The sequence below is a fragment of the Lissotriton vulgaris genome, chromosome 4_1 (genome assembly GCF_964263255.1).
Source record: "Lissotriton vulgaris chromosome 4_1, aLisVul1.2, whole genome shotgun sequence".
NCBI classification, from domain to species: Eukaryota; Metazoa; Chordata; class Amphibia; order Caudata; family Salamandridae; genus Lissotriton; species Lissotriton vulgaris.
The window spans coordinates 695,914,589-695,942,208 of NC_141691.1; the positions used below are offsets into that span (position 1 = coordinate 695,914,589).

Consider the following 27,620-nt stretch of genomic DNA (forward strand, 5'->3'; position numbering starts at 1 on the left):
TCTATGTTTTCTTTACTAAACATTTCCTTACATGGCTCTTAGTAAAGCAAACACGTGGGTGCATACTTGGGAGAACTTTTTTACTCACTTCAATACAAGAACCTATACACTCTGGGAGGTATAAATGCTGTAAAATGTACTTTGGCTCACTTGATATTTTGCTCATTACATTTTGAAATTATCACTTGTTTGTCACTGATTCATGATCTGCGGCTCTGTATTGCTGGCCATGTTAGCCTTCAGGATCTTGGTTTTAGCCCTGTAGATGTTGAGGCCAAGTTGTGCTGATATGGAAGTCACCTTGTTAGTCTTCTCTTGCATCTGCAGATAGAGATGGGCATGGGAGAGTGTCTATAAAGTTCGGGTAGTCAAGCTGCTTCCAAGGTGTCCACTCGATTCAATTGCTCCTTGCTTTGGATGTCTTCATGATCCAGTCTATGGCCAGCAGGAAGAGAAAAGGCAAGAGCAAACAACACTGGCGGAGTCTGGTCTTTGTATTGAACAGTAACTCTGTTTCCAGATGACAGTTGATCATTTGACTCCAGAAACAAAAGGTTCCAACAGGGCAAATATTCTATCTAGTAGATAGTAAGTATTGTAAGAGGCCTAGCGCTTTCAAACAGAATCGTAGTAGCATATTAATTTCAACACAACATATAAAAGACTGTGTGCAGCAGGTATTATCCCATGTACATGTTTTATTTTATTTTACTCATTTGTAAGGCGCACAAATCATCCCCAAGGGGATCTCTCGGCGCCCAGAGAAGTAGGCAAATGGAGGAGAGAGGACTGTTCACTCTTTAGAATAGCCAGGTCTTGAGCAACGTTTTAAATTGTGCAAAGTTTGGGCAGGCACTGAGAGGTTCGGGGAGCTCATTCCAATATTTGGGGGCCAGATAATAAAATGCCCGACCCCCATTTTTACTTTCTAAGTTGTCACGCAGGTTGGTAGTGTGCGATTTTGCTAGTCAGATAGGCCGGGCCCAGTCCGTACAGAGACTTATAGAACATGCAGAGTAGTTTGAAGATGGTGCGCTTCCTTACGGGAAGCCAGTGTAAAAGGCGCAAAAGAGGGAGAGAAAGAGTTTGTGCTGGTTTGTTAAGGGCCAGACAGGCTGTGGTATTCTGCACCACCTGCAGCTTAGATAGCAGGTCTTCCCTGATTCCTACCAACAAGGAATTGCCGTAATCGAGGCGGCTCATAAGGAGCGACTGGATAAGGGTTCTTCTAGCGTTCATTGGAATCCAGGGAAAGATCTTTCTGAGTAACCGAATGGTTCCATAGCAGGTACCTGCAAGGGTTTTTACCTACACTTCCATTGAAAGTTTATTATCTATTTTGACACCTAAGTTCTTGGCCCAGCCCCTGGGGGCAGTGGTTTGTCTTAATTCTGTCGGCCACCAATCGGCACTCCACAGTTCCTCTGCCTTGCCGAACAACAGAATCTCCATTTTAGAGGAGTTAAGTTGCAAAAAGTTCTTCCTCATCCAGCTGGCTTTATTCATCATACACACAATAAACTTAGGCCTAGTGTCTGCAGGGTTTTTCTCAATGTGCTTGTTTAGCTTCAAAAGATGGGCTATCTGTAAAGTTTTCACCATAACTTGAAGGCTGCAGGTAGTGTGACCTTTAGAATTTTCATACCTTGGGTATTTTTAATAAGATGTGTCTCTTTGGATAAGTTTGACATATAGTGAACACTTTTTTAGTAGATACTTTTTAATACTTTGTGGTGTATTTCTCATGAGATTTTCACTGTCTGCAAACAGTGTGGTACAGAGTAAATATTCTCCATAGTGCAAGCACTGTTTACAGTACCCTCTTTAACTTTGGTAACCTTTTGAACATGTCTCAAAGACTCATGCAGCCTCCCAAGAATAAAGGAAATAATGGCATTATTTGAGATACACAATTTTAATGAACAGTGGCAGTGTAACAGGGCTTTAGAAGTGTATTAATGTTCAAATAACACCTAACATTAATATGTAAGATGAGAATGTGTGCTACTAAGAATAATGCTCAGATTACTTATTAGTAATCTTCATTACTCTGATCCTTCCTCATCCCAATATTTGCCCCATGGGTAAATGTGCCAATTCACCTTTAACTTTCCACCACTTTCCAAGCTGTTTCGTTTGTTTCTATCACTGAGGTTGAGAATCTACCCATAATTCACTTCTCTCTCCAGACTTCGGGTTCTTTTTGTGTGCCCTTTGCTTTCCCTAGAGGGCTGATAAAGGTTGACTGGGACAACCTTTCTTGTTTCTTACAGTGCTGGGTCCCCTTAACTCAAGGATATACAAGGTAAGTTTTTTTCTTCTTTAAAGCAACCAAATGTATTATGTTCTTTCTAGACTTTGTAGTTTGTTGCTTAGGGCACCACATACACTGTAATTGCATATTCACTCATGGAGTAGTTATTGGGACGAGGAAGGAAATGTGGAGGTAATTTGTTGTCAGGTTTTTCTCTGTGTCTCATATAATCCCATGATGTACTTAGGTGAGATTTTATACATTCATTGCATGGTTGCAGGTGAGCACATGAAGTTCCCTGGGAAGACTCTTTGTGAATGAAGTCAGTAACAATCACAGAAAGCTTGTCTGTACATTTAGTTCATGGGCTTTGCTACTGAGTCACTCTTGAGAGATGCTGTGCTGAATTATTCATTTGAGATGGGCTCACAGCTTTATTTTTGTCATAGCCAACACCATACAGGAGGCCTGATAACAACAGAATTGTCTCGTTGATGCATTGTGTGGTCATGCGTTGCCTGGTCAATCCCCGTATACCTCTCTTTGTGTCAAATGCTAATAAAGACATGTTTAAAAAAATAATAATTGTCAGTTACTGAAAATGCTCTCTACAATGAGAAAAAGACAGTATCAGCTGCCTAAACCAGTGCAATTATTAATTATTTCTTCGTGGAAGAATCAAGTGACACCACTTTTCCCCAGTGGCGAAAACTGAGAGCTGAATTCAACCTAGGGCAAGCCACAATTCGGACATAAGAGCTAGATTTGATCTGTGCAGCAGATCTTTCTGCCTGTAACTGAGAAAGCCAAAGGATGTTATTCCAACTCAACTGCAGAGCCTTTAAGCGAAGATTTTAAGCCCAGAGAGCAGCATTTGTATCCTGCGTTTCTCCCAGTCAGATTGCAAGCAGCAAACGTTAGTATTCAAGATGTTTCAGGAGAATAACATGTATACCCCAAAAGTGACAACTCTGAAGTCCATAAGTATGTGAGATGTGGAAAGGAGAACATTGTGGGATGGCAATGATTATGCTTAGTCCAGCATCACTTTCAATGAGACCCACCACCACCTTATTCAACAGAGCTCACTGTCACTTAAAGACACATGGACTATAAACTTAACAGTTCAGTTGTCCCAGTATTGTACTGGGAAAACACGTACTCGGACTCCATATGGGTATTATAGCCAATCATAATTGTGTACTGTGCTCAGTGTGCCAATATTCCCTGAAAGCTGCAAAACACTAAGTGGTGCAAACAATTTGCATAAGTTCTAATGCCACTGTTAAGGAGGCCCTTTTAAACACTTGAGTAATGGCTGATATCAGAGAAAGGACAGAGGTGTCCACTTGATGTTAAAACAGGATTACGTTTGTTGAAGACTGATGGTGCTGTCAACCAACCTGCAAGCACTGTCACAATATTCAGAAGAGCAGTCTGGGTCTTCTGCAGCAGTTCGACATGAGTGGGATCCACACTCGACTCAAGATACTGGCACAGCTCGAAGAAGCTAAGAGAGACAGCAATGTTACTAATATTATTTAGGTACCTTGCAGGAGTCCAAGGCACAGTCAAAGGACATTAAGTAAGTAAAATGTCATAACAAGGCTAACATGGAATGTAATCAACCAAAATGAATAGGATAGGAGTCTATTTCTGACAACATGAACAATGATGGCTACTCCAAAGGAAAATACCACTCAATCATCCCCTTCACTAACTTCCATTTAGCTATTTCTGGTTTAAATGATTACAGATGAATACAATGTGTAACGTTAATAAACTAAACATGCAGTACAGGAATTTTGTAACTCTAGGTTATACTTCCATGTAACGACAATATTTTCAGAGGTTACCATCATATTCGGCTACTAGCCACTCATACAATGTTTTTCACTCTTACTTTGTGTGCTACTAAGAATAATGCTCAGATTACTTACCAGTAATCTTCATTACTCTGATTCTTAGTTCCTCATCCCAACATATACTCCATGAGTAAATGTGCTCACTCACCTTTAACTTTCCACCATTTTCCAAGCTGTTTCTTTTGTTTCTATTACTGAGGTAGAGAACCTACCCATAAATCACTTCTCTTCTTTCCACACTTCGGCTACTGTTTCTTTTGCCCTTTGGTTTCCCTAGAGGGCTTATCAAGGTTCGGCTGGTGCAACCTTCATCGTTTCGTAGGGTGCTGGGGCCCCTTTACTCAAAGACTTACAGGGTGTTTTTGTTTTTACACAGCTAAAATGTAATATGTTCTTTCTACACTTTGTAGTTTGCTGCTTAGGGCGCCCCAAACTTGGTAATTGCTTATTCACCCATGAAGTAGCCATTGGGTCAAGGAAGGAAATTAGGAGGTAAATTGTATTCAGATTTTTCTCAATGTCTCGTATAATTTTGTCACGTACTTGGGCAAAATGTTATTCATTCAGTCTCACAGTGTTTTACCCGAAGTCTTGCTGCAGTTCCTTTTAAAAAAAACGGTCTGGGAAAGATATGGCTGTGTAGTTCGGACTGGACTGTTCCCATGGGGCACAGGGTCAGAGCTGATTTGCATAAAGCCATTATCTAACCCCGGGTGGTGTTGAGTGCAAAAAACGATGGATTTAGGCCCAGATCCTTGTACTGGGGTGACTGTAAGACATTGATCTACATTCTGTCCATCAAATTGTTTTTTGTAATTTTCTCCCTGAGTGTACTGGGGTAGCTCAGACGTGGGTCCCAGAGCCTCCACACCACTGGAGTCAAGCTAGCCGGGCTGATGAGAGGTGTTACCTCGAAACCGGTCCGGTCCTCGGATGCTTGATTCCGGTCTGGGAAAGATATGGCTGTGTAGTTCGGACTGGACTGTTCCCATGGGGCACAGGGTCAGAGCTGATTTGCATAAAGCCATTATCTAACCCAGGGTGGTGTGGAGTGCAAAAAACGATGGATTTAGGCCCAGATCCTTGTACTGGGGTGAATGTAAGACATTGATCTACATTCTGTCCATCAAATTGTTTTTTGTAATTTTCTCCCTGAGTGTACTGGGGTAGCTCAGACGTGGGTCCCAGAGCCTCCACACCACTTTAGTCAAGCTAGCCGGGCTGATGAGAGGTGTTACCTCGAAACCGGTCCGGTCCTCGGATGCTTGATTCCGGTCTGGGAAAGATATGGCTGTGTAGTTCGGACTGGACTGTTCCCATGGGGCACAGGGTCAGAGCTGATATGCATAAAGCCATTATCTAACCCAGGGTGGTGTGGAGTGCAAAAAACGATGGATTTAGGCCCAGATCCTTGTACTGGGGTGAATGTAAGACATTGATCTACATTCTGTCCATCAAATTGTTTTTTGTAATTTTCTCCCTGAGTGTACTGGGGTAGCTCAGACGTGGGTCCCAGAGCCTCCACACCACTGTAGTCAAGCTAGCCGGGCTGATGAGAGGTGTAACCTCGAAACCGGTCCGGTCCTCGGATGCTTGATTCCGGTCTGGGAAAGATATGGCTGTGTAGTTCGGACTGGACTGTTCCCATGGGGCACAGGGTCAGAGCTGATTTGCATAAAGCCATTATCTAACCCAGGTTGGTGTGGAGTGCTAAAAACGATGGATTTAGGCCCAGATCCTTGTACTGGGGTGAATGTAAGACATTGATCTACATTCTGTCCATCAAATTGTTTTTTGTAATTTTCTCCCTGAGTGTACTGGGGTAGCTCAGACGTGGGTCCCAGAGCCTCCACACCACTGGAGTCAAGCTAGCCGAGCTGATGAGAGGTGTTACCTCGAAACCGGTCCGGTCCTCGGGTGCTTGATTCCGGTCTGGGAAAGATATGGCTGTGTAGTTCGGACTGGACTGTTCCCATGGGGCACAGGGTCAGAGCTGATTTGCATAAAGCCATTATCTAACCCAGGGTGGTGTGGAGTGCAAAAAACGATGGATTTAGGCCCAGATCCTTGTACTGGGGTGAATGTAAGACATTGATCTACATTCTGTCCATCAAATAGTTTTTTGTAATTTTCTCCCTGAGTGTACTGGGGTAGCTCAGACGTGGGTCCCAGAGCCTCCACACCACTGGAGTCAAGCTAGCCGGGCTGATGAGAGGTGTTACCTCGAAACCGGTCCGGTCCTCGGATGCTTGATTCCGGTCTGGGAAAGATATGGCTGTGTAGTTCGGACTGGACTGTTCCCATGGGGCACAGGGTCAGAGCTGATTTGCATAAAGCCATTATCTAACCCAGGGTGGTGTGGAGTGCAAAAAACGATGGATTTAGGCCCAGATCCTTGTACTGGGGTGAATGTAAGACATTGATCTACATTCTGTCCATCAAATTGTTTTTTGTAATTTTCTCCCAGCAGTTCCTTTTAAGGCTGTTTAAAATCTATTCGTTTTCTAAGGAAACATGTTGAAAAGCAATCCCTTGTGGGATTGTTTTTCGACGGTATGACAGACGCCAAAGCATGGACACACCACCACACATTGGGCAGAGGCAGGCCTGACGCTGAATGAACATTTCCCAATCCACATTTGACTGCATGCAACATTCCTTCATGTACAAAGTGCACTTTAAGTGCAAGTCAAAGAAACTGTGCAAGGCTGAGCAACTAACCACTGCGATGTGATGAGCTAGAGAGACCAAAAAAAGAATTTAGTGAAATCCCAGACTGCTATGGTGAGTGGCTAAGGTAGAAATAATTTAGGCCTGAGTCACAAAGGTAAACTTACACATTTTCGTAAGTTTACTACTTTTTGGTATTCAGAAACTAGGGGGCATATTACCGAGGAGTAGCGATATTTATCGCTAGCTAGGCTTAGCAACGATTTTTTTATCGCTGAGCATCGCCGGAAATTATCGCTGAGATAACGTGCTATTAGCAACGTTTATCTCCAAAGCGATCATTTTTCCGGCGATAGCGTGATTATCGCTGAGAATACAGCGATATACACGCATTAGCGATGAAATGCTCTTAGCCTTGTTATCCACCTCCCATTTGATAACATGGCTAAGAACTGGTCTGTGCAGACGTTAGTTGTTGGCGATAGCGGGAATATTTCCATCGATACGCCCGCCTTGCTAATAGGCGATAGCGACGTTAGCAACTACTTTCAGTCGCTAACAGGTTGGGTACTCCCACTTTGCATGTCCTTAGCGATAAATATTGCTGACATTCAAAGCGGGCCCCAAACCTCTCGCTATCGCCTAAAAGCTGTCGCTAACATCAGTTAGCAACAGCTTGCTAATATAGCGATAGAATTATCGCTGCTTAGCGGCCGAAAACGTACGCTAAACCGGCAATAATTGCCTATTGCCCCCTTTGATAATATGTCCCTAGGTGCCCAAATTTACAACTCCACACTCCCGGTACTGATATGCACTGTGGCCACACTCAGAGCTGGTCTGAGGAGGGGGCTCTCACCTCAGGGGGGAGGGGCGCTGTGTTTAGCAATACCTTATGATTTAAAAACACCTTCAGCTGAGTTGCTTGTGTGTCCAGTGTCAGGCAGCATTACACATGTCAAGATAACCCTTGTGATTAATTTTCGTAATAGCGAGAGAGAGGTCAAAGTTTTGTCTAGGGGCAGTTTTGACTCGCAATAAAGTAGGGCAGGGGGTTAATATGCCTGCTGAAAAGACCGAGTGCAGGCCACAGCTCTGTATTTTATGTGGATAGCTGAGTGGATTACTACTTTTTTCACAGAGATCCTTTTACTACTGCAGTACATAAGATACATCCATAATGTAGAATAGTGACTTTTACGAACTGTCATAAATAGCTGCATGCAAACTGCATAAAATAGTTTACGACGTTCTGTTTTCCTATTAGTAAAACCAGCCTTTACCAGCGCTTTAAAACAAATGAAATGTGTGTGAGAGAGGGGTTATGGAGAGATATGGGGCACTTTTGCCTATTGGTCGCAAGGGAATCTGAGGAGGTGGTTGTGGGGGGGGGCACCAAAAATGATTGTCTCACCGGGAACCAACAGCTTAAAGCCGGCCCTAGTGCAGAGTTCTTCATACCCAGAGACTCGTTATCTGGGCAGAGAACACTGCACACAAATGCAGAGGGTGTACGGAGTCTTAAATGTCTGCACACAATTTCTGAATACTGAAAAGTAGTAAACCTGCACAAAATTGTACATTTGCCTTTGTGAATACAGGCCCTAGGCCCTCAGTTTCAGTAGGATTGAAAATTCGGATCCCTGCATAAACAGAGGGTCCAGTAGCAGGATGTATGAGATATGTGGACTCTATCACAATAGGCAATTACCAAGAGGGGTAAAGTTGGTTTCACTGAATACATTTTAACCGGTCAAACCTGCTAGAACTTGACAGGGGAAAATGGCCAGTAATTATGGGGATATCAGGATTTTATTAAGAGGAGCTCCAAAATCAGGATGGCGTGTCCCATGTTTGAGGGCAAACTTATTTTTAAAGTTTAAAAATAGATATTTATTCAACTGAAGATAACATATAGCAGAATAATACAAAGCAATTAATCAAGAGATGTAGAAAATGAAAAAGAAAAGAAAAAAGGAAACAATACATAAAAACTGAAAATGACGGTCTGATTACTTATCAACTTTACATGCTGGAGGTTGGTGTAAGGGGATATTTTATATAAACAAATCTTAAAATCTTAAAAGGGTAGCTAGGGGGGTTGTAACACTTCCTGAAGATGAGGAGGGCGGCAAATGATGTGGTAGCAGAATAATCAAGAAATTGAGTAACAGTTGTCTAGGTGTCCAAAGGGCCTTCATTTTAAAACCAGAGATAAAGGATGCATATATGTAGTGTTTGATGGTTGTGACAAACTGCATACCACCAAGCCTTTACAGAAAATTGTGTAAAATTCTACAAGTCAACTACATGCCACTCCCTGGGGATTCGGCATACTCCACCAAGGGCAACTTGCGGTTTAGAGCATCCAGGTTATTTATCCATTCTTGGATCTATGGTAATTGGCCGTGGTTGGAAAGAACAAGAATTTCAATTTTTTTTTAGGTTGACTTTTAGGTGGTGGTACGATAGCCAGTTTTGACGTTTTATGAGTGTGGCTTTAAGCCTGTGTATGTCATTCAAAGAGGATATGTTCAGGTAAAGCTGGGTGTTGTCCGCATAAAGGTAGTAGGCAATATTTTCTTGTCTAATATCATGGTGAGGAGCACCATGTTAATGTTGAAGAGTGTTGGCGAGAGAACTGAGCCTTGAGGGACACCTTGGGTGATGGCCAAAATATTGGGCATCATGACAGAGAGAACAAATATCCCTTACCTACCACATGATTATAATACAGCAATACTTCAAAGAATTAATTAAATATTGGTGACAAAGGCTCAACAATGACTTGCATTCTTTCAAAAAATATATATAATTTATTTCATATTTATAAATATAAATTCCATTAGTTTGCATCAGTTAACATTTCTTTATCAGTTTTTCGTGTATTACCAAATTATCAATTTTTATAAAGACAAAACATTTTTTTAAATAGTGTAAACAAAGAAAGCATATTAAAGTGCATATAAGTAAAAAAATAGATACAAAATAAGGTTACTACAAATTGATACATGATTCATTAACCCCCTGGTAGAAAAAGAAAATGCCAACATCTACACACATTCACAACAATCTCAACATTCTCACTCTAACTCCATACGCTACCACGCCATTTGAAACAAGGAAGTAAAATCATGAGTACAGGTCTCAAAGATCAATGTGAGACCCCCCACTTGGTCGACGCGCGTTTCGGCGGCTCAAGGCCACCTTCTTCAGGACCACTTCCAATAAGACAACACAAGTATCCAGGGGATCTACAATATATATAAAATATTGGGCATCGCATTGTTTATTTTTTATTAGTTGGGAGCGGTTATGCAGAAATGAGGTGACCATTGTAAAACTGTGCCATCTGCTCTGATTCATTGCTAAATGGAATCCTGGAGTAGCTTATTGTCGACCATGTTGAAGGCCAACGATAGGTCTAGGAGGATGAGCAGAGTGCTGCTTTTGTTAGAGTCGACATGCCCCTCCACTCTAAGAAACTTCACTCCACTTTGACACACCACGGTACTCCACTGCATGACATACCACTCCAGTCTGCGGCATGCCACTATACTGAACACCACTCTACTCTGTTCCCCTCCACTTTAACCTATAGCACTCTACAACATTCTTCTCCAATCTATGCCACGTTACAACACTGTATTCCACTGTACAACACTAAACATAACTCTGTCTAAGCAACTCCATGCCACTTATCTTCATTGTACTGTATGGCACACTACTCAACTCTACTACTCCACTCTACATCACTCTACTCTATGGCACTATAGAACACATCAGTCTATGACATGCCACTCTACTGCACGAGACACCACTCAACTCTGTGCCACTTCACTTTACAACACTTTTCTCCACTCTATGCCCCTACACTGCATGCCACTCTACTTCACTCTATGACACTGTGTATGATACATCACTCCCCTCCACTCTATGACACGCCATACCACTTCACTCTATGCCACGCCACTCCACTCCGCTTCACTGTACAATATGCCATAACAGTCTCCACCACTGCACCCTAAGCAGCCAGTCTATGACACTGCACGAGACACCACTCTATGACACACAACTCCACTCTACTCTACAACTTGCCATTCCACTCAATGCTACTCCACTTTACTGTACGAGACAACACTCCACCCTACAACATGCTACTTCACTCTATGAAACTCCACTCCCCTTTACGATATAACACATCACATCACTTGATGACACTTTACTCCACTCTAGGCTAAACAACTCCACTCAAATATACTCCACTGTACGACACTTGAGTCTGCGCTGTTTAACTCTACGCCATTCCACTCTTAGCCACTCCACTGTATGCCACACCACTCTTCACCACTTTACTCTACTCTTTTCAACTATACTCCACTCCAATGTATGCCACTCTACTGTATGCAACTCCACTCTATGACACTCCACTCTACAATTGTCCACTTTACGCTATCCCACTCTACCCCACTCAATGCTATTCCACTCTATGCCACTCCTCTGTACGCCCCTCTACTGTATGCCACTTAACTCCATGCTATTCAGCTCGACTCTACGCCATTCCACTCTATGCTATTCCACTCAACACCACTCCACTCCACTCTATGCTATTCCATTCTATTCCACTCCACTATATGTGACCCACTCTATGCCACTCCACACTATGCCACTCTACGGCAATCCACTCAATGCTATTCCACTCTACGCCGCTCTATTGTGCACCATTCCATTCTACTTTATGCTATTCCACTGTACATCACTCGACTGTCTGCCACTCTATGCCACTCCACTCTACGACACTCCACTGTATGCAACTCCACTCTACTCCACTTCACTCTACACTTTTCATCTCTTCTCAACTCCAGTCTACACCACTCTACTGAATGCACCTCCACTCTAAGCAATTCCACTCTGTAGCTGGTATTCCACTATATGCTACTCCAATTTATGGCACTCCACTCTCTGCCACTTTACTATATGCCATTCCACTCTGCATTACTCCACTCTATGTGACTCTACTTTACACCACCACGCTGTATGCCACTCCGTACTATGCCACTCTAGTCTACGGCCACAGTTTCTTGCGACATGAAACACTGTCCTTAAAAGTGTGATCCTAGTTTAGGAGTGGAGATTCTGAGGAGATGAGACCAAATGGGTTCTCAGAGCAGAGATTAGCTGGGACAAGATCAGATGGGTTCGCAGAGCAGATGAGTGCTAGACAGCAGAGGAGGCGGGACGCAGAAAGAGACAGGCTGAGTCCTTTTGACATTTACTAAACCCAAGCTTTATGCTTTAGCTAATTGGCTTTTGCCAAGTCTTATTTGTTCTGTGCTTTATTTCTCTTTATGGTGAATTCTGCAAATATTAATTATTGTTTTTTAGTTTCATGCTAATCTCACTGACGACGGATAATGATCCAGAAACACGTGTGAGAGATGGCCAGTACAACTTTGTAATTACGCGAGATAATCCTGCAAGCACACACGCTTGGTGAACTGCATTGACCACTATGCTCAGGGGCGAACCCGCTGGGAGGTGAAGCAGTGTGATCCCACATTGGTTTCTGGTTTAAAAGGTTCCCTCGAGCCGGTTGAGTTGACGGGCTTGTGGAGAGGCACCTGCGCGCCTTGAGAGGTACTGTGACCTAAGAATGCTTTGGCAGCCTGCTCAGCAACCTCAAATATTTGATGCCTAATCTCTACTGACGACGGATAATGATCCAGAAACACGTGTAAGAGATGGCCAGTACAACTTTGTAATAACTCGAGTTAATCCTGCAAGCACACACATTTGGTGAACTGCATTGACCACAATGCTCAGGGGGCGAACCCGCTGGGAGGTGAAGCAGTGTGATCCCACATTGGTTTCCTGTTTAAAAGGCTGCCTCGAGCCGGTTGAGCTGTCGAGCTCGTGGAGAGGCACCTACGCGCCTTGAGAGGGTATACAGTCATATTATCGAATAAAAAATATCGACTGGCCAAAATATCGAGTTAAAAATATAGAATGGACACAATATCGAATGGACAGAATATAGACTACAAAAATATCGAATAGAATAGCAAAATATCGAATAGAATAGCATTAATATCGAATGCAAAATATAGAATGGTCAAAATATCGAATGGACAGAATATAGACAACAAAAATATCGAATTTGAGGTAAGTAAGTTAATATGAATTTTTTTTAAGTGTTTTTTATGTTACTATATGTGTGAAAAGTATATATTTATTATATATTTCATTTTAATTAATTAATTTAATTGTATTTAATTTTTGCGTAACATAATTCTGTAGCGGGTTGTGGGTTTATAGGGGAATAGGGTGGGAAGTAATTTAAATATAATTAGTTAAATATGTTAATTTATTTATTGGTATTTATGTTGAATGAATTAGTAAATAATTATTATTAGTAAATAATTAAAATATAATTGGTAATTAATTTTAATTAATTGATTAATTGATAATTATGTTAATTAAATTAATGTAATTTCTGCAGCGGGTTGTGGGTTTATAAGGGAATAGGGTGGGAAGTAATTTAAATATAATTAATTAAATATGTTAATTTATTTATTGGTATTTATGTTGAATTAATTGGTAATTAATTATTAATTGGTAATAAATTAAAATATAATTGGCAATTAATTTTAATTAATCGATAATTATGTTAATTAAATTAATGTATTTTCTGCAGCGGGTTGTGGGTTTATAGGGGAATAGGGTGGGAAGTAATTTAAATTTAATAAATTAAATATGTTAATTTATTTATTGGTATTTATTTTGAATTAATTGTTAATTAATTATTAATTGGTAATTATTTAAAATATAATTGGTCAATAGTTTTAATTAATTGATTAATTGATAATTATGTTAATTTTATTAATTTCTTTTCAGTAGTGGGTTGTGCGTTTATAGGGGAATAGTGTGGGAAGTAATTGAATTATAAATAATTTAATTCTTAAAATTATTTATTGCTTATTTCTGTTGTATTATTTAATTTTTTATTAATTGTTAAATACATTAGTGTTAATTGGTAAATAGTTTGTATTAGTAGTTCATTTTTTTTAATAATTAAATTTAATTTGTATTTTTAATTGATTAATTAATATATTATATAACATTTTCAATTATTTTATATTATTTGTAATTGGTATTAATATTTAATTTAATTTAATTCATATATGAAGTATTTACTTTCCCTACTGTTGCACTCACTGGAGTGGGAATAGTAATTTGTACCTCTACGCTATCCAACACTTTCCCTACTGTTGCACTCTCTGGAGTAGGAATAGTAATTTTTACCCTCCCGCTATCCAACGCTTTCCCTACTGTTGCACTCACTGGAGTGGGAATAGTAATTTTTACCCCTACGCTATCCAACGCTTTCCCTACTGTTGCACTCTCTGGAGTGGGAATAGTAATTTTTACCCCTACGCTATCTAACGCTTTCCCTACTGTTGCACTCTCTGGAGTGTGAATAGTTATTTTTACTCTCGCGCTATCCAATAATTTCCCCACTGTTTCACTCATTGAAGTGGGAATAGTAATCTTTACCCTCCCGCTATCCAACGCTTTCCCTACTGTTGCACTCACTGGAGTGGGAATAGTAATTTTTACCCCTACGCTATCCAACACTTTTCCTACTGTTGCGCTCTCTGGAGTGGAAATAGTAATTTTTACCCCTACGCTATCCAACGCTTTCCCTACTGTTGCACTCTCTGGAGTGGGAATAGTACTTTTACTCTCCCGCTACCCAATGCTTTCCCTACTGTTGCACTCATTGGAGTGGGAACAGTAATTTTTACCCCTACGCTATCCAACGCTTTCCCTACTGATGCACACTCTGGAGTGGGAATAGTAATTTTTACTCTTCCGCTATCCAATGCTTTCCCTACTGTTGCACTCATTGGAGTGGGAATAGTCATTTTTACCCTCCCGCTATCCAACGCTTTCCCTACTGTTGCACTCACTGGAGTTGGAATAGTAATTTTTACCCCTACGCTATCCAACTCTTTGCCTACTGATGCACTCTCTGGAGTGGGAATAGTAATTTTTACCCCTACGCTATCCAACGCTTTCCCTACTGTTGCACTCTTTGGAGTTGGAATAGTAATTTCAACCTCTACGCTATCCAATGCTTTTCCTACTGTTGCACTCTCTGGAGTTGGAATAGTAATTTTTACCCTTCCGCTATCCAACGCTTTCCCTACTGTTGCACTCACTGGAGTGGGAATAGTAATTTTTACCCCTATGCTATCCAATGCTTTCCCTACTGTTGCACTCTCTGGAGTGGGAATAGTAATTTTTACCTCTACGCTATCCAATGCTCTCCCTACTGTTGCACTCTCTGGAGTGGGAATAGAAATTTTTACCCCTACGCTATCCAATGTTTTCTCTACTGTTACACTCACTGGAGTGGTAATAGTAAATTTAACCTTCTCGCTGCCCTACGTTGAAAATATTGTATATGTTTTGTTAATAATATGTATATATATTAAAAAAAAGAAAAAATTAAGTTACATTAATTATTTATTAATTTTAAGCTTATTTAAGTATTTGTTTAAATTATTTATATTTATTATTATATTACTTTTAAATTACCTTTAAGACATTTAAAACATTCGATATTTTGACTGTCCATATTTTTTACATCAATATTTTGGAGTCAATATTTTTGTACTTACCTGTTTGAAGATAGGAATTCGATATTCTGGCATTCCATATTTTCTCCAATATATTTTGGCAGGTCGATATTTTGCTCCTCGATATTCTGTCAGTGATCCCTTGAGATGTACTGTGACCTGAGAATACTTTGGCAGCCTGCTCAGCAACCCCAAATATTTGATGCCTAAGCTCTACTTACGACAGATAATGATCCAGAAACACATGTAAGAGATGGGCAGTACAACTTTGTAATAACTCAAAATAATCCTGCAAGCACACACGCTTGGTGAACTGCATTGACCACAATACTCAGGGGCGAACCCGCTGGGAGGTGAAGCAGTGTGATCCCACATTGGTTTCCTGTTTAAAAGGCTCCCTCGAGCCGGTTGAGCTGAGGAGCTCGTGGAGAGGCACCTGCACACCTTGAGAGGGACTGTGACCTGAGAATACTTTGGCATATCCTAACAGTGCATACATCACGCTGGAGGCTGCCATTAGCAAAGGTAATGTTACTCCTTTGCATAGATTTATATACTATAGATTGCAGGCATCTCTAAAGACAGTAAACCTGCACCACCCAGTGGCATCGCAAGCGCTGAAACTACTACAAGTTATGCTAGATAGCACCTCCAGAATGAAGCTAATTACCCGACTATATAACGCAACACAGCCAGAGACTATTCCGCAGCATGACAAAAGTATGGAGAAAAGGAATACAGTGCTGGGTAACCCCATTACACAGAAAGATTGGGAATTTTGCTGCAATTTAACGGGCGGCCGACAGCGAATTGCAAACTGCGTATCATACATTTTAAGTACATCCAAAAGCTCTATTACACCCCAGAGAAACTCCACAAAAATGGGTTGCGGGAATCAGCCAATTGTGTAAGGTGCGGTACACCAGATGCTGAATTTATGCATTTAGCTTGGTATTGTGGGAAGATACAAGACTTCTGGGTGCAAGTCACAAAAGCGGTATCTGAAATGGTGGTGTAGGAGGTAGAGTGTACACTACATAGGTGTCGGAAACTTGCAGCTATAGCGTTACTGCTTGCAAAGCGAAGCACGGCGCAGAACTCGGGTGGTAGAAGGGCATCAAAATTTGAACACTGGTTAACTGACATAGCGTATTGTAAAGATCAACTTGCCTGTTACGCAGAAGAACTCCTGACAATATCGAGGCCCAAGGATATATGGGAGCCTTTCAAGTCATGTACTCAAGAGACAGAATAGTAACCTGTCAGATATGGACATGGATATGCAAAAAATGCAAAAGACGGACACACTCTTAGCTCAGATGAGGGAATAAGTTGTATGAAAAAGAAAAAGCCTGTATATGTGCAAATATGGTAATTGATGGATGTTATTGAGCCTCTGTTTATGTTGTACTTTTGAATATTGAATAAATAAATTTAAAACAAAAAAAAGAAAGAAATTCACATGATCAGCTAACATAACATCTAACTGTGTAACGTGGTTCCATCTTGTCCAGGAGGGGTGACAGACCGATGCCCAATTGAATGTCACCAGAATACTGAGATGGCAATGAAGGACCACATTACAAGTTACCTATTATTTCTTTTGTATATTACAGGTTTTATTTTGCTGATTTTTATGCTAATATGTACACTTATGTGGGTTTAATTATTTTCTCTCCTTTAAATGTTGAGTGATGTTTACCATACAATATGTTATTGGACTTTAAAAATAGACCAATAGAACATGATGAAGAAGAGTATATAGGGGATAACTGCAACATTCCTCAAAGGCTTGAATTAGATATATGATAATGATTGTGTTAGCCCATATGACCATGATGAAACTTATATGAATTATTCTCAAGAGTGAAATATGAACTGTTTACTATGTGTACTTTGTGTGACAGTTTAGTGAAAAATTGTTACGGTCATCATTAATTTATCTGTTCATGAAAATGAGATGAGGTTCATCAACAAATTTTTTGAAGCATATTATTGCACCAAAAAACATTGTGGTTTATATTTCCTTTATTAGGACGGTGACAACATGCATACTTTGTTTTCATTTCAGATTATAGGAAATATTGTCATCATAGTTACCTTCTTGCGGTATACGACAGTATTTTACTGATGTCTCTCAGTATTACCTGCATAATATTTTTTTGCATATTCTTCTAATCCTGGCTCTTTAATTATGGCACCCGTGTAAGTGTTTAGCATTACGATCAAGCCGAGGGGTGCAAGGTGCCAATTTTTGCTGCTCCCATTACAATAAATGTAATTTCCATTATATCACTGCTGGACTGCAAGCCCACCTTGCTTGATGCATTGGATTTGGAGTAATACAAATATACATATGTAGATAGATTCATAGATAGATAGACAAGACAAGACAGACAGACATATAGATAGATTTCCACTTAAAATAGTTACGGTATTGTTATGATTACAACTGAAAATGAAAAACACCAATTCAATTAGTCAGTTATGGACAGCTTTGCAAATTCAAACCTGGCAAAACAGCCTTTAAAATATTAAATTGTTCACCAAAGACACTGCAGTTTTTAATGTATCTATAGTCAACAGATTTTTTGTTTTTAAACTGCAGACTCAAAATCCCCAAAATGACGGGCACAAAACTACAATAGGTCAAGTGCCATATGACACAATCTCATCTGAAATGCACCGCTGAGGGTTGATCTGTGACAAATAGCTTGCCACAATGCTTAGGGCGAAGGGTTGTAAAATTTATTCTCCAGCAAAATACCACTGTGATAAAAAATCCTAACCTACAAACACCATCACCACACCTACTCAGATGAGGGGAAGGTTGTCCGTCCAGCTCTCCAATAGCGACCCCCGGTTGTGTAAAACTCTAACCTCAGACATCAGTCTACAATATTATCCTAAAGCAAAAGAAATTGGCATGTGGCAGTGTAAAAAACTTGACATCACATACATAGAGTAGTACATAGGCTTACCAAACTATTTTACCACCTAATTGAGGCAGGGATGATTATTAAATGACTATTAAAAGTGATGACGTCATTTTATTATTCATGCAATTGAAACACAAAGGTTTCTACAGAATGTAGCTGTACTTACCTTTGGTTGTTTTGTAAGCCTATTTGCCAATAGTCATCAAATGCGCCATTAATGGTAGCATTTGTTTCATTTCTAGAAAATTGTGTAGACTCATTAGAAAACATCTCCATTATTCCTTGTAGAAAATTCGGTAAGTGCGTGATGTCTTCATCTCCTGAAACGTCTTAGATAAAAAGAGAAAAGACAAATGAGGTTACGGAACAAGAATATTGATTCTTCGAAATATTACATTAGTCAAAATTGAAAGTTCCATTTTTCAAAAGGCTTAATTTGAATTAGTTAGCTCGGAAAACAAACATACTTATCTTTACCTAATGAATAAATGGATAGCAATTTTACTTAGTAATTTGGTATATTTTCATTTATGAAAATGAAATATATTCTGTTACTGTCGATCAGATGAATAACATATTTCTGTACAGCACTGCAGCAAATTTGCCTTTTCTTCATGGTGACCTTAGATTTTTTCTTTTTTTGGACCTTATTTTTGCTGGTATCAGGACGGCTGTTGAAACACTACTTATTCAGTGCGATGGTATGTGTGCTTTGACCCTAAATTGATATTGGTAAAATTGGTTTCACCTATGTGGTCTATTTAACCTCTCTGTGTGATCATGGTAGATGGCATAGCTATTGCAGCAGTGGCATGGAAGTTAAACGTGATGTGGGCTGTAGTGTGTATTTACATCTCCCAGATATGTGACAACATATATGGGCTGAGAAAAGTATAGAGGGGGACTTGGAGTAAATGAAGGCCCAGCATACAAGCCACAACTCAGACTATGTGATTCAAACGGTATGCAGTTCCTGAAAGGTGAACGGAAAGGAAGAGTTCGGGGGGAGACTGTAGAGTCAGTTCGGGGAATCTGATCTCTCAGAAGCAAGGGCCCTCACACACTCCAAGGGGTGTCATGCTTCACCATCGGGCACATGGAGCTCTTCGCTCCAATTTCAGTCTCCCTAATCACAAAACTAAGTGTTATGGTACAATCTCTGAATAGCTGAAAGCAATGTTGGAGCATTCCTTAGTAACGTAGCTTACTCCACATCACATCAGGAAATGCTGCTTGGGAATTCACAAAGGGAGAATATAAAGCAGTGCTACAAGGGATGTTATGAGATTCAATTGACATTGTTAAGGCTAAGATATTATTCATCGTCCTCCATTCTTCACAGAGTCCTTTGTGAAACCAGGATAGTATCTAATTTTCATCAACCAAACTTCTTATGTTGCCCTGACAAGTGAGAAATAGTGTGCCTAAAAAGCATGCCCTGAGGACAAGGAAGTTTAATGACTGACCAGATACAAGTTACTCAGCAGTTGGAGAAAAGTGTGACTTCAGAATATTTTCTACCTCCAGAGGACCAGGAAAAGATGCTGAGGATTGCTCAAGGAGATTGCACCTAATGAGGGCAAGATGTCAAGGTTTGCTCACTTGCTGAGCTTTTTGATGCACTAAAACAGAGTCAGTTGGGCATTCTGCCTGGCTACAGCTTTCAGTCTTGTACCACTATAGAGCTGAGAAAGTGAAGATAAAACCATATTGGGACCGGCAATACATTTCTGGTCCATGCCATGCCAAGCTACAATTCTGGACTCTAAGGTCCTGTTACCATAGGGCCTCAACACTCATTGCGAAGGCCCTGCAGTCTTGGCAGAGTCTCTAAACTTGGAGCAGAATCTCTGCAATGTGCATTGTCATTGCGAAGACTCCGCTCCGAGTACGAACACTGCCGCATGTTTGGCAGGGCCTTGCCACAAGTGTGGAGACCTTTTGTGAATCAGGCCCTTAAAAGGTCCTATTGCAGCATATGTTACTCCTTTGCATCAGCTAAAAAAAATTACATTTAAGGAGCAAAGTAATTCCCAGTGTGTTTTGGAAGGGTGCTCAGGGGCAGTAGGTGATTTACAATGATGTTCTTCAATTTTTCAATTGATCACAGTATTGAAGAATAATAATGAGAGAATTCATCAAAACTCAAAATAGACAAAAAGTTTAGTGAAGTGGGTGCTCTTCTAGAAATGTGTCATAATGCAGATATAAAACTCCTTTCATAATAATTCAAACATAATAACGTCCTTTTCAGTAGAGGACAGAGGGTTTTGAGGATGGTAGAGGTGGGAGAGAGGGAGAAGATATTTGTTACTTTGCATCTGAAATTCTTAAGAAAATATGTATAAAATGTTTCGTCTAAAATGAAAAAGATTACCCTTTCATTTAAATATGATACTTTTCGTAATGGAGCTCGCTTATGAGCTTAAAAGCATGACCATGGAGACATTAGGAGTTGAACTATAGGATTCAGAAGAATATGAGATATTAACCTCAATCGCGCCAGCGATTCTCTATTTAAGTTGGTGAAAACATATCTATAACATTTGATCCAAAAATTCTAGCCAGTGAGCTTCCTTAAGTGAATATGACAACATCTTCAGTATAGTACAGAGGGTTTTGAGGAGTGAAAAAGTGAGACGGGGAGAGAGCAGATATTTTGTTAATTGGGACCTGAAATACCTAATAAAAATATACAAACTTCCTAGTGCAACGTGAAAATCAATAACTTTTCAGTGAACATAATACTTTTTGTAATAAAGTTGACTCATGAGCAAAAGCAAGACAATAAATGCAGGAAAACCTGAACCCTTAACCTGCAAGCTGAGAGCCTAAACCTTAACCAATAGGACTTCTGTGATTCTCAAGTGATGTAGATGAAAATATCACTATGACATTCAATCAACATTTTTATTCAGTGAGCTTCCACAGCTGACTTTCACATCATCTTCAGTACAGGACAGAACGATTTAAAATGAGAGAGGGAGATGAAATATGCTTTTTGGGGCCTGAGATACCTAAGAATATAAAAATATACACTTGTTTGTTTTGTAGCTTACATATTACATTTCTACCCGATTTTTGTACAGCTTGTGTCCAGCTAATGATAATGAAAACAATATGAATATTATTGTATTTTTTTTTCTATGGCTAAGATGAATAAAAGAAAACATATGTACTGAGGAATAGACAATAGAAAACTAATAAAATGGTAAAAAGAGTTTATTACTGTAAGTTATTTTGTAAGAAAAAAACCTCTGAGAAACCACTGGGAAATATACTACATACTAACAATATGCTAATAATTAAAAGATATTTTGGTAGATCATTTTTTACATTGTGAAGAAAGAAGCTTTTGTTGAGTTAAAGACTGGTACTGTCCAGGGACAAGTACTTCAACCGGTTAAACGCTAGACTGGTTGAGTCATATGTAGAAGCGGTGGGGTGGTGGGGTGGGGCGGGGAAGGGTGCGGCAGCGGGGAAGTCAAAAGACGACAGACCCGGTATAATTAATTAAATAAATAATACCTATTCCGTTGTCTGTCCGCTTCTCCCCCTGCCGTGCCCTGCTCACCACGCTTACCTGAGCCAGCCGCCGCTGGTCATATGCCCATGATGCTATTGAATGGGAATAAGAGTAGGTTCATGTTAAATTCCAAGAAATTTTTAACAGATAAGTCAAATATAAATCTTCTTTGTTATCAAATAAGTATTGCCAAATTTCATTAATACATATTTGAGCTGATTTTTGCTTAAACAGCAGGTTTAAAACAGATTGCCCAGTAAAGAAGACCTTTAAAAAAGGATTACAAAACTCTCCAATTGACTATGTCTTTATGCCAGCTCGGAACTTCTCCTTAGTGCAGGATTTTAAAGTACTTCACAGTGAGGGTAGTGACCATAACCAGCTCGCCGTGAGGTTAAGAGAGGGAATGATGGAACCAAGGGAAAAGGTGATTCAACAAGAAATGGACTACCCAAAACGGGTAACAACAAGATTAACCGAAGAGTATTTGGAAAAGTTAAAATCGTTCCAACATAAGACAGAATTATTAAATTATGAGAGATTAAATTTGGAATGGTACGAGGAGAAAATAGCCCAATTAGTCCAATGCCTCCGGATAGAACTAAAAAAGGATAAAAGAAAAGGGACAATAAACCGTGTTAGCCGACCGAAATGGTTCTCAGTGGACTGCCAAAATAAAAAAAGGGAGATAAGGGCAGAAGCTAGAAAACAAAAGAAAAAATTCAACCAAGATAGGAAAAAACATATTATCTCTCTGAAAGTACAGTTTAAGAAAATGGTCCTCGATGCAAAAAGGGAGTATAAAGAGAAATGCTGGGGCAAGCTGCTAGAATCAATTGAAGATAAGAACTTGAGACAATTTTGGAAATTGATAAAATCCGCATCGTCTCCCCCAGCTGGAGACATGATTTGCGTAGTAAGTGAGGCAGCCTGGGACAAATACATAAGGGAACTATATGAAGCCAGATTAACTTTAGGAGCTAGAGTGTCCCCAGGTTGGCAGGAAATTTCAGATGAATTTAAACTAAACTTTACAGAAGACTTGGTTGAAGGAATAATTAAGAAGCTGAATCTAACTAGGGCTGCAGGGCCGGATAATCTCCCAGCGATAATTCTTAAGTCCCAAACAAAATGATGGGCAAAGTTATTTTCCCACCTCTTTCAATTAATATTAACAGAGGGAAAAGTACCATTAAACTGGAAGGGTGCAATAATTAGACCTATACACAAAAAGGGTAGCCAGACTGATAAACCTCCTTGGTATAGGGGAAAAGGTCTTCTCAAAACTAGTCTTAAATAGACTAAATGACTGGGTTGAGGAGAACTCAATAATACCTATTGAACAGGGAGGATTCAGAGAGGGACATTCAACAATAGATCACTGCTTCGCATTATGGGCAATGGCAAGGAAGTCGACGGAGCAGAATGGTAAACTCTGTTGCTGCTTCGTGGATTTCCGAGCCGCATTCGACTCCGTGGATAGGGACTGCCTCTGGGAAATATTAACAAAGAAAAATATCCCGCGAGACCTGCTGACGGTATTAAAAGAATTGCACCGGGACAACTGGGCTCAAGTGATTAAGGATACTGATGGGTCATTGACGCCAAAAATTCCTATCGAAAATGGATTGAGACAAGGCTGCTTTCTGGCCCCCCAGCTATTCTCCATATTTTTATCAGAATTACCACAATGTCTTGAAGTGAAGGGTAGTGCCAGCTCAAGAATGAATGGCAAAAAGGTGCTGTGTCTGTTATACGCAGATGATCTCGTAATTGTAGATCAAACAGAAATTGGCCTTCAAAGGAAATTGAACTCTTTTAATGAATATTGTAAAAAGTTATTTTTAAAGGTAAATCTAGACAAGACGAAAATCCTGTGTTTTGGGAAAAAAGTGATCAAGTTTAATTGGTTTTTAGGGGATCTTAAATTAGAATCTGTAAATGAATACCGATATCTAGGTGTGTGGTTTAACAAAAGATTAAATTGGCGAACACACCTCGAAGCCCAAAAAGCGAAGGCCCAAACCTCAATTGCTGGTCTAAAAATGTTCAACCGGGACTATGGGATAAATCTCATCGACCAATATTAAAAGCTTTCAATGCAATGATCCCACCACAAGTACTCTATGGAGCAGAAATTCTTTATTTGAGCGGTAAGGGAGTCTGGGACCTAGAGGAAGGAAAATGCTTGAAAAATCTCTTATCCCTCCCCCCATCAGCAATGGTGAATGCCATAAGAACAGAGATAGGGACAACAGCTTGGTGGGTTCAAGCACAAAGTGCAGTAATTAGATTTTGGAAACGCCTTGAAAACGAACAAAAAGTTGCACATTGGTGTCGGAAAGAAATACAATACAGTAACTTAAAATGGACAAAAATGTGTAGGAAGAAAATGATTCAGGCCTGCGAAAATATAAAAGTGGATATATGCCGTGATTCCCTAACAATAGAGTGCTCAAAATATGACCTAAAAATTAATGGGCAAGTTGCCACCAGAAGCTTGGATAGGGAATATCTTGGTAAGAAAAGATTAGTGGCATTTATGATGAATGCATGGGCAAAGGAAACCTGGTTCCCATACTTAGATCTCTTGCCAAACCTGTGGTTTAGACAAGAGATCTTAAGGTTACGCATTGGGATCAACCCATGGATATCAAATAAAGAAGTAAAAAACAAAATGTTAGACCTTAATGGACATTGTAAATGCAGGCTGGGTACAAAAGGAGATACCGTGCACGTTTTGTTGGATTGTATAAATATCTAAGATCAACGTAAACTTTGGCTGCGTCCAATCTTTATAAAATATGATATAAGATCTAGGAGACAAGCACTTGAGCTACTTACAGAACTCCCAAGTATTGATATTGCAATTGCACTTGGAAAATTAATAAAGATTGTACAGAGTTTTATAATAATCCAGAAATAGATTTTAGAGTTTTAAACAGAATCTTGTCTAGAGATAATTGTTTTTATTAATTTTAATAGGATAAAAAATCATTTGGAGGAATCAATTATATGTGCACCCAGTTTTAAATGTCATATCTTGGGGAAGATCATTTATATTTATTAACTCAACAAAAGGAATGAGATTTTATTTACAAATTTGTATGAATTGCTGTCGTTGGGAAACATTTTAACTCAAATAAGTGTGATGTATTGGTTTAAAGATTACGATCTAAATAAACTTACCCTTTTGAATTGACTTGAAATATTTGACTTACTGGATATAGCACACGAAGTGAAGAATGCATGGATAGGTGTGGCCTTGATTTGGAAAAGTCTGCACACCGGGTTATGTGTACTGATAGTTCATGAGTAACTTAGACAAGATAATTATAATAACAAATCATTCTCAACTCATAGAAATCTGATCAAGCTTGTTTATTTTTTGTGTGTATTTGATATTTTAGCCGTTATTACTTATAATCATTTTTTTTCCTTCCTTTCTTTTTTTTTTGGTTCTTTTTTTTCCTTTTTCTTTATATCTACTCTTACTTATCTCATTACAAAAAACATGCTATACATACAAAACATATCAGATAATTTCACATTAAAACATTTTTTTAAAACATCATCATCACTATTTAATATCACAGCGGAGTTAATTCCTTCAACGCGTTTCGGCCCGTTGCCTTCCTCAGGAAATCTGCCTTGTTTGCTGTTATGATACCCGTAGCTGTTTTAGTCTGTATTGGAGCGCCGTAACTATAATGGGTGTATCTCTGTACTTTTGTCGCTTGTGACCTGAAACAAGTGTTCAGAGTATTTTACTGTTTACTCTTAATGTCGACTCCTAGGTGCGACTCTTTTCTAATCTCCTGGTGATTCTTCTGAGCGTATGTGTCTGATGTATACTCTTCGGTGCCCTTGCGATGTACCTCTCGTTCGCTTGTGACTTGTTTCAGGTCACAAGCGACAGCCATCAAGGGTACACACTACCTAAATTAAAACATCGTGGTTTACCGGCAAGCGCAACGGAGCATATTGATAATCTGCAGGAAAAAGCATCTTTATCGGCTACAGTGGCCTGGATCTAAAAGTATCAGACGTTACATCTGGGGATAAAGACAGACAGGCTTTCAATCACTGTCAAAGATACCCTTCATTTAAGGTACTAACATCCAGTTCCTCGATAATCCGGACAAAAGTACAGAGATACACCCATTATAGTTACGGCGCTCCAATACAGACTAAAACAGCTACGGGTATCATAACAGCAAACAAGGCAGATTTCCTGAGGAAGGCAACGGGCCGAAACGCGTTGAAGGAATTAACTCTGCTGTGATATTAAATAGTGATGATGATGTTTTAAAAAAATGTTTTAATGTGAAATTATCTGATATGTTTTGTATGTATAGCATGTTTTTTGTAATGAGATAAGTAAGAGTAGATATAAAGAAAAAGGAAAAAAAAGAACCAAAAAAAAAAAAGAAAGGAAGGAAAAAAAATGATTATAAGTAATAACGGCTAAAATATCAAATACACACAAAAAATAAACAAGCTTGATCAGATTTCTATGAGTTGAGAATGATTTGTTATTATAATTATCTTGTCTAAGTTACTCATGAACTATCAGTACACATAACCCGGTGTGCAGACTTTTCCAAATAATACTTTACCTTGCTAGGGTTTATCCAATTAGGCAGGGGCCCCTATTTTTCCAGAAGGTGTGGCCTTGATACACAGACAGCCTTTGGCAGGGTGGAATGTTCATGTGGACATTTATACAGTGGCACAGATTTAGAGATGAGTTTGCTATACATAAGGAAATTATTTATAATATCCATAAAGATTGTGTGTTTGTAAATGGCTGCGGTTGAATTTTGAGTTAAAGATAGTGCATTCTTTGTGCTTTTACTAAAACTTCTTTATAAAATTCAGGCATAGCCCAAGCATTTAAGAGCTGATGTTAGTGATCTCAGAATAACGGTTTGCATCACTTTCTGACACCATACTACTTTTTAACTGATCTAAGTATTGAAAATTAGTAGCTCTTTCTGTTAAAAAAAATATATATATATATATATACATTTATATTTTACATTATATCACTTTTTTCGGTATAACATACAATACAAAATAAACAAATACTAATAATAGATATCTTTAAAGAATATCAAGAAGAGTATTGAAGTCTGAGAATACCAGATATGCTATTCCCAGTCCAGTTTTTGCAACAGTTGTTAAAGCATAAGCTTTCAGAGGGGATACATTTACTATTCTCATCCCATACAGGTCAAAAGTAGGGAAAGTATTGGACTTCGGAGGGGTAAGATTTACTATTCCTGCTCCAGTCTGTGCAACCGTGGGAAAGCTTTGGCCTTCAGAGGGGTTATATTTACTATTCACACTCCAGTCCATGCAGCAGTAGGGACAATATTGGACTTCGGAGGGGTAAGATTGACTTATTCCACTTCAGTCGGTGCAACAATACAAAAAGTGTTGGACTTCGGAAGAATTACATTTAGTATTCCCACTTGAGTCTGTGCAACAGTAGGGAAAGTGTTGTACTGCAGGGGGTAATTCATATTATTCCTACTAGAGTCTGTGCAACAGTACAGAAAGCATTAAACTTTGAGGGGTTCAATTTACTATTCCCACTCCAGCCTGTACAACATTGGGAAAAGCGTTGGACTTCAATTGGGTAGGATTTACTATTTAAAAGGAAGTGCTCAGTGAAACTAAAATTGGGTGAGGGAGCAAAAAAAGTATTTATTCTATGAT

The 27,620-nt window shown here is 39.4% G+C and overlaps 1 protein-coding gene across 1 annotated transcript in view; it reads right to left on the reverse strand.

Annotated features, from left to right (window-relative positions):
- ABCA13 (ATP binding cassette subfamily A member 13) overlaps positions 1 to 27,620 on the reverse strand; it is a 2,590,787-nt gene that overhangs the window by 2,299,473 nt on the left and 263,694 nt on the right. Inside the window, exons 7-8 of the mRNA XM_086964984.1 lie at positions 18,537 to 18,699; positions 3,658 to 3,764 (exon numbers count right to left, since the gene is read on the reverse strand). Of these exons, the coding sequence (XP_086821110.1) occupies positions 3,658 to 3,764; positions 18,537 to 18,699 (270 nt within the window). The remainder of the gene's footprint in view (positions 1 to 3,657; positions 3,765 to 18,536; positions 18,700 to 27,620) is intronic.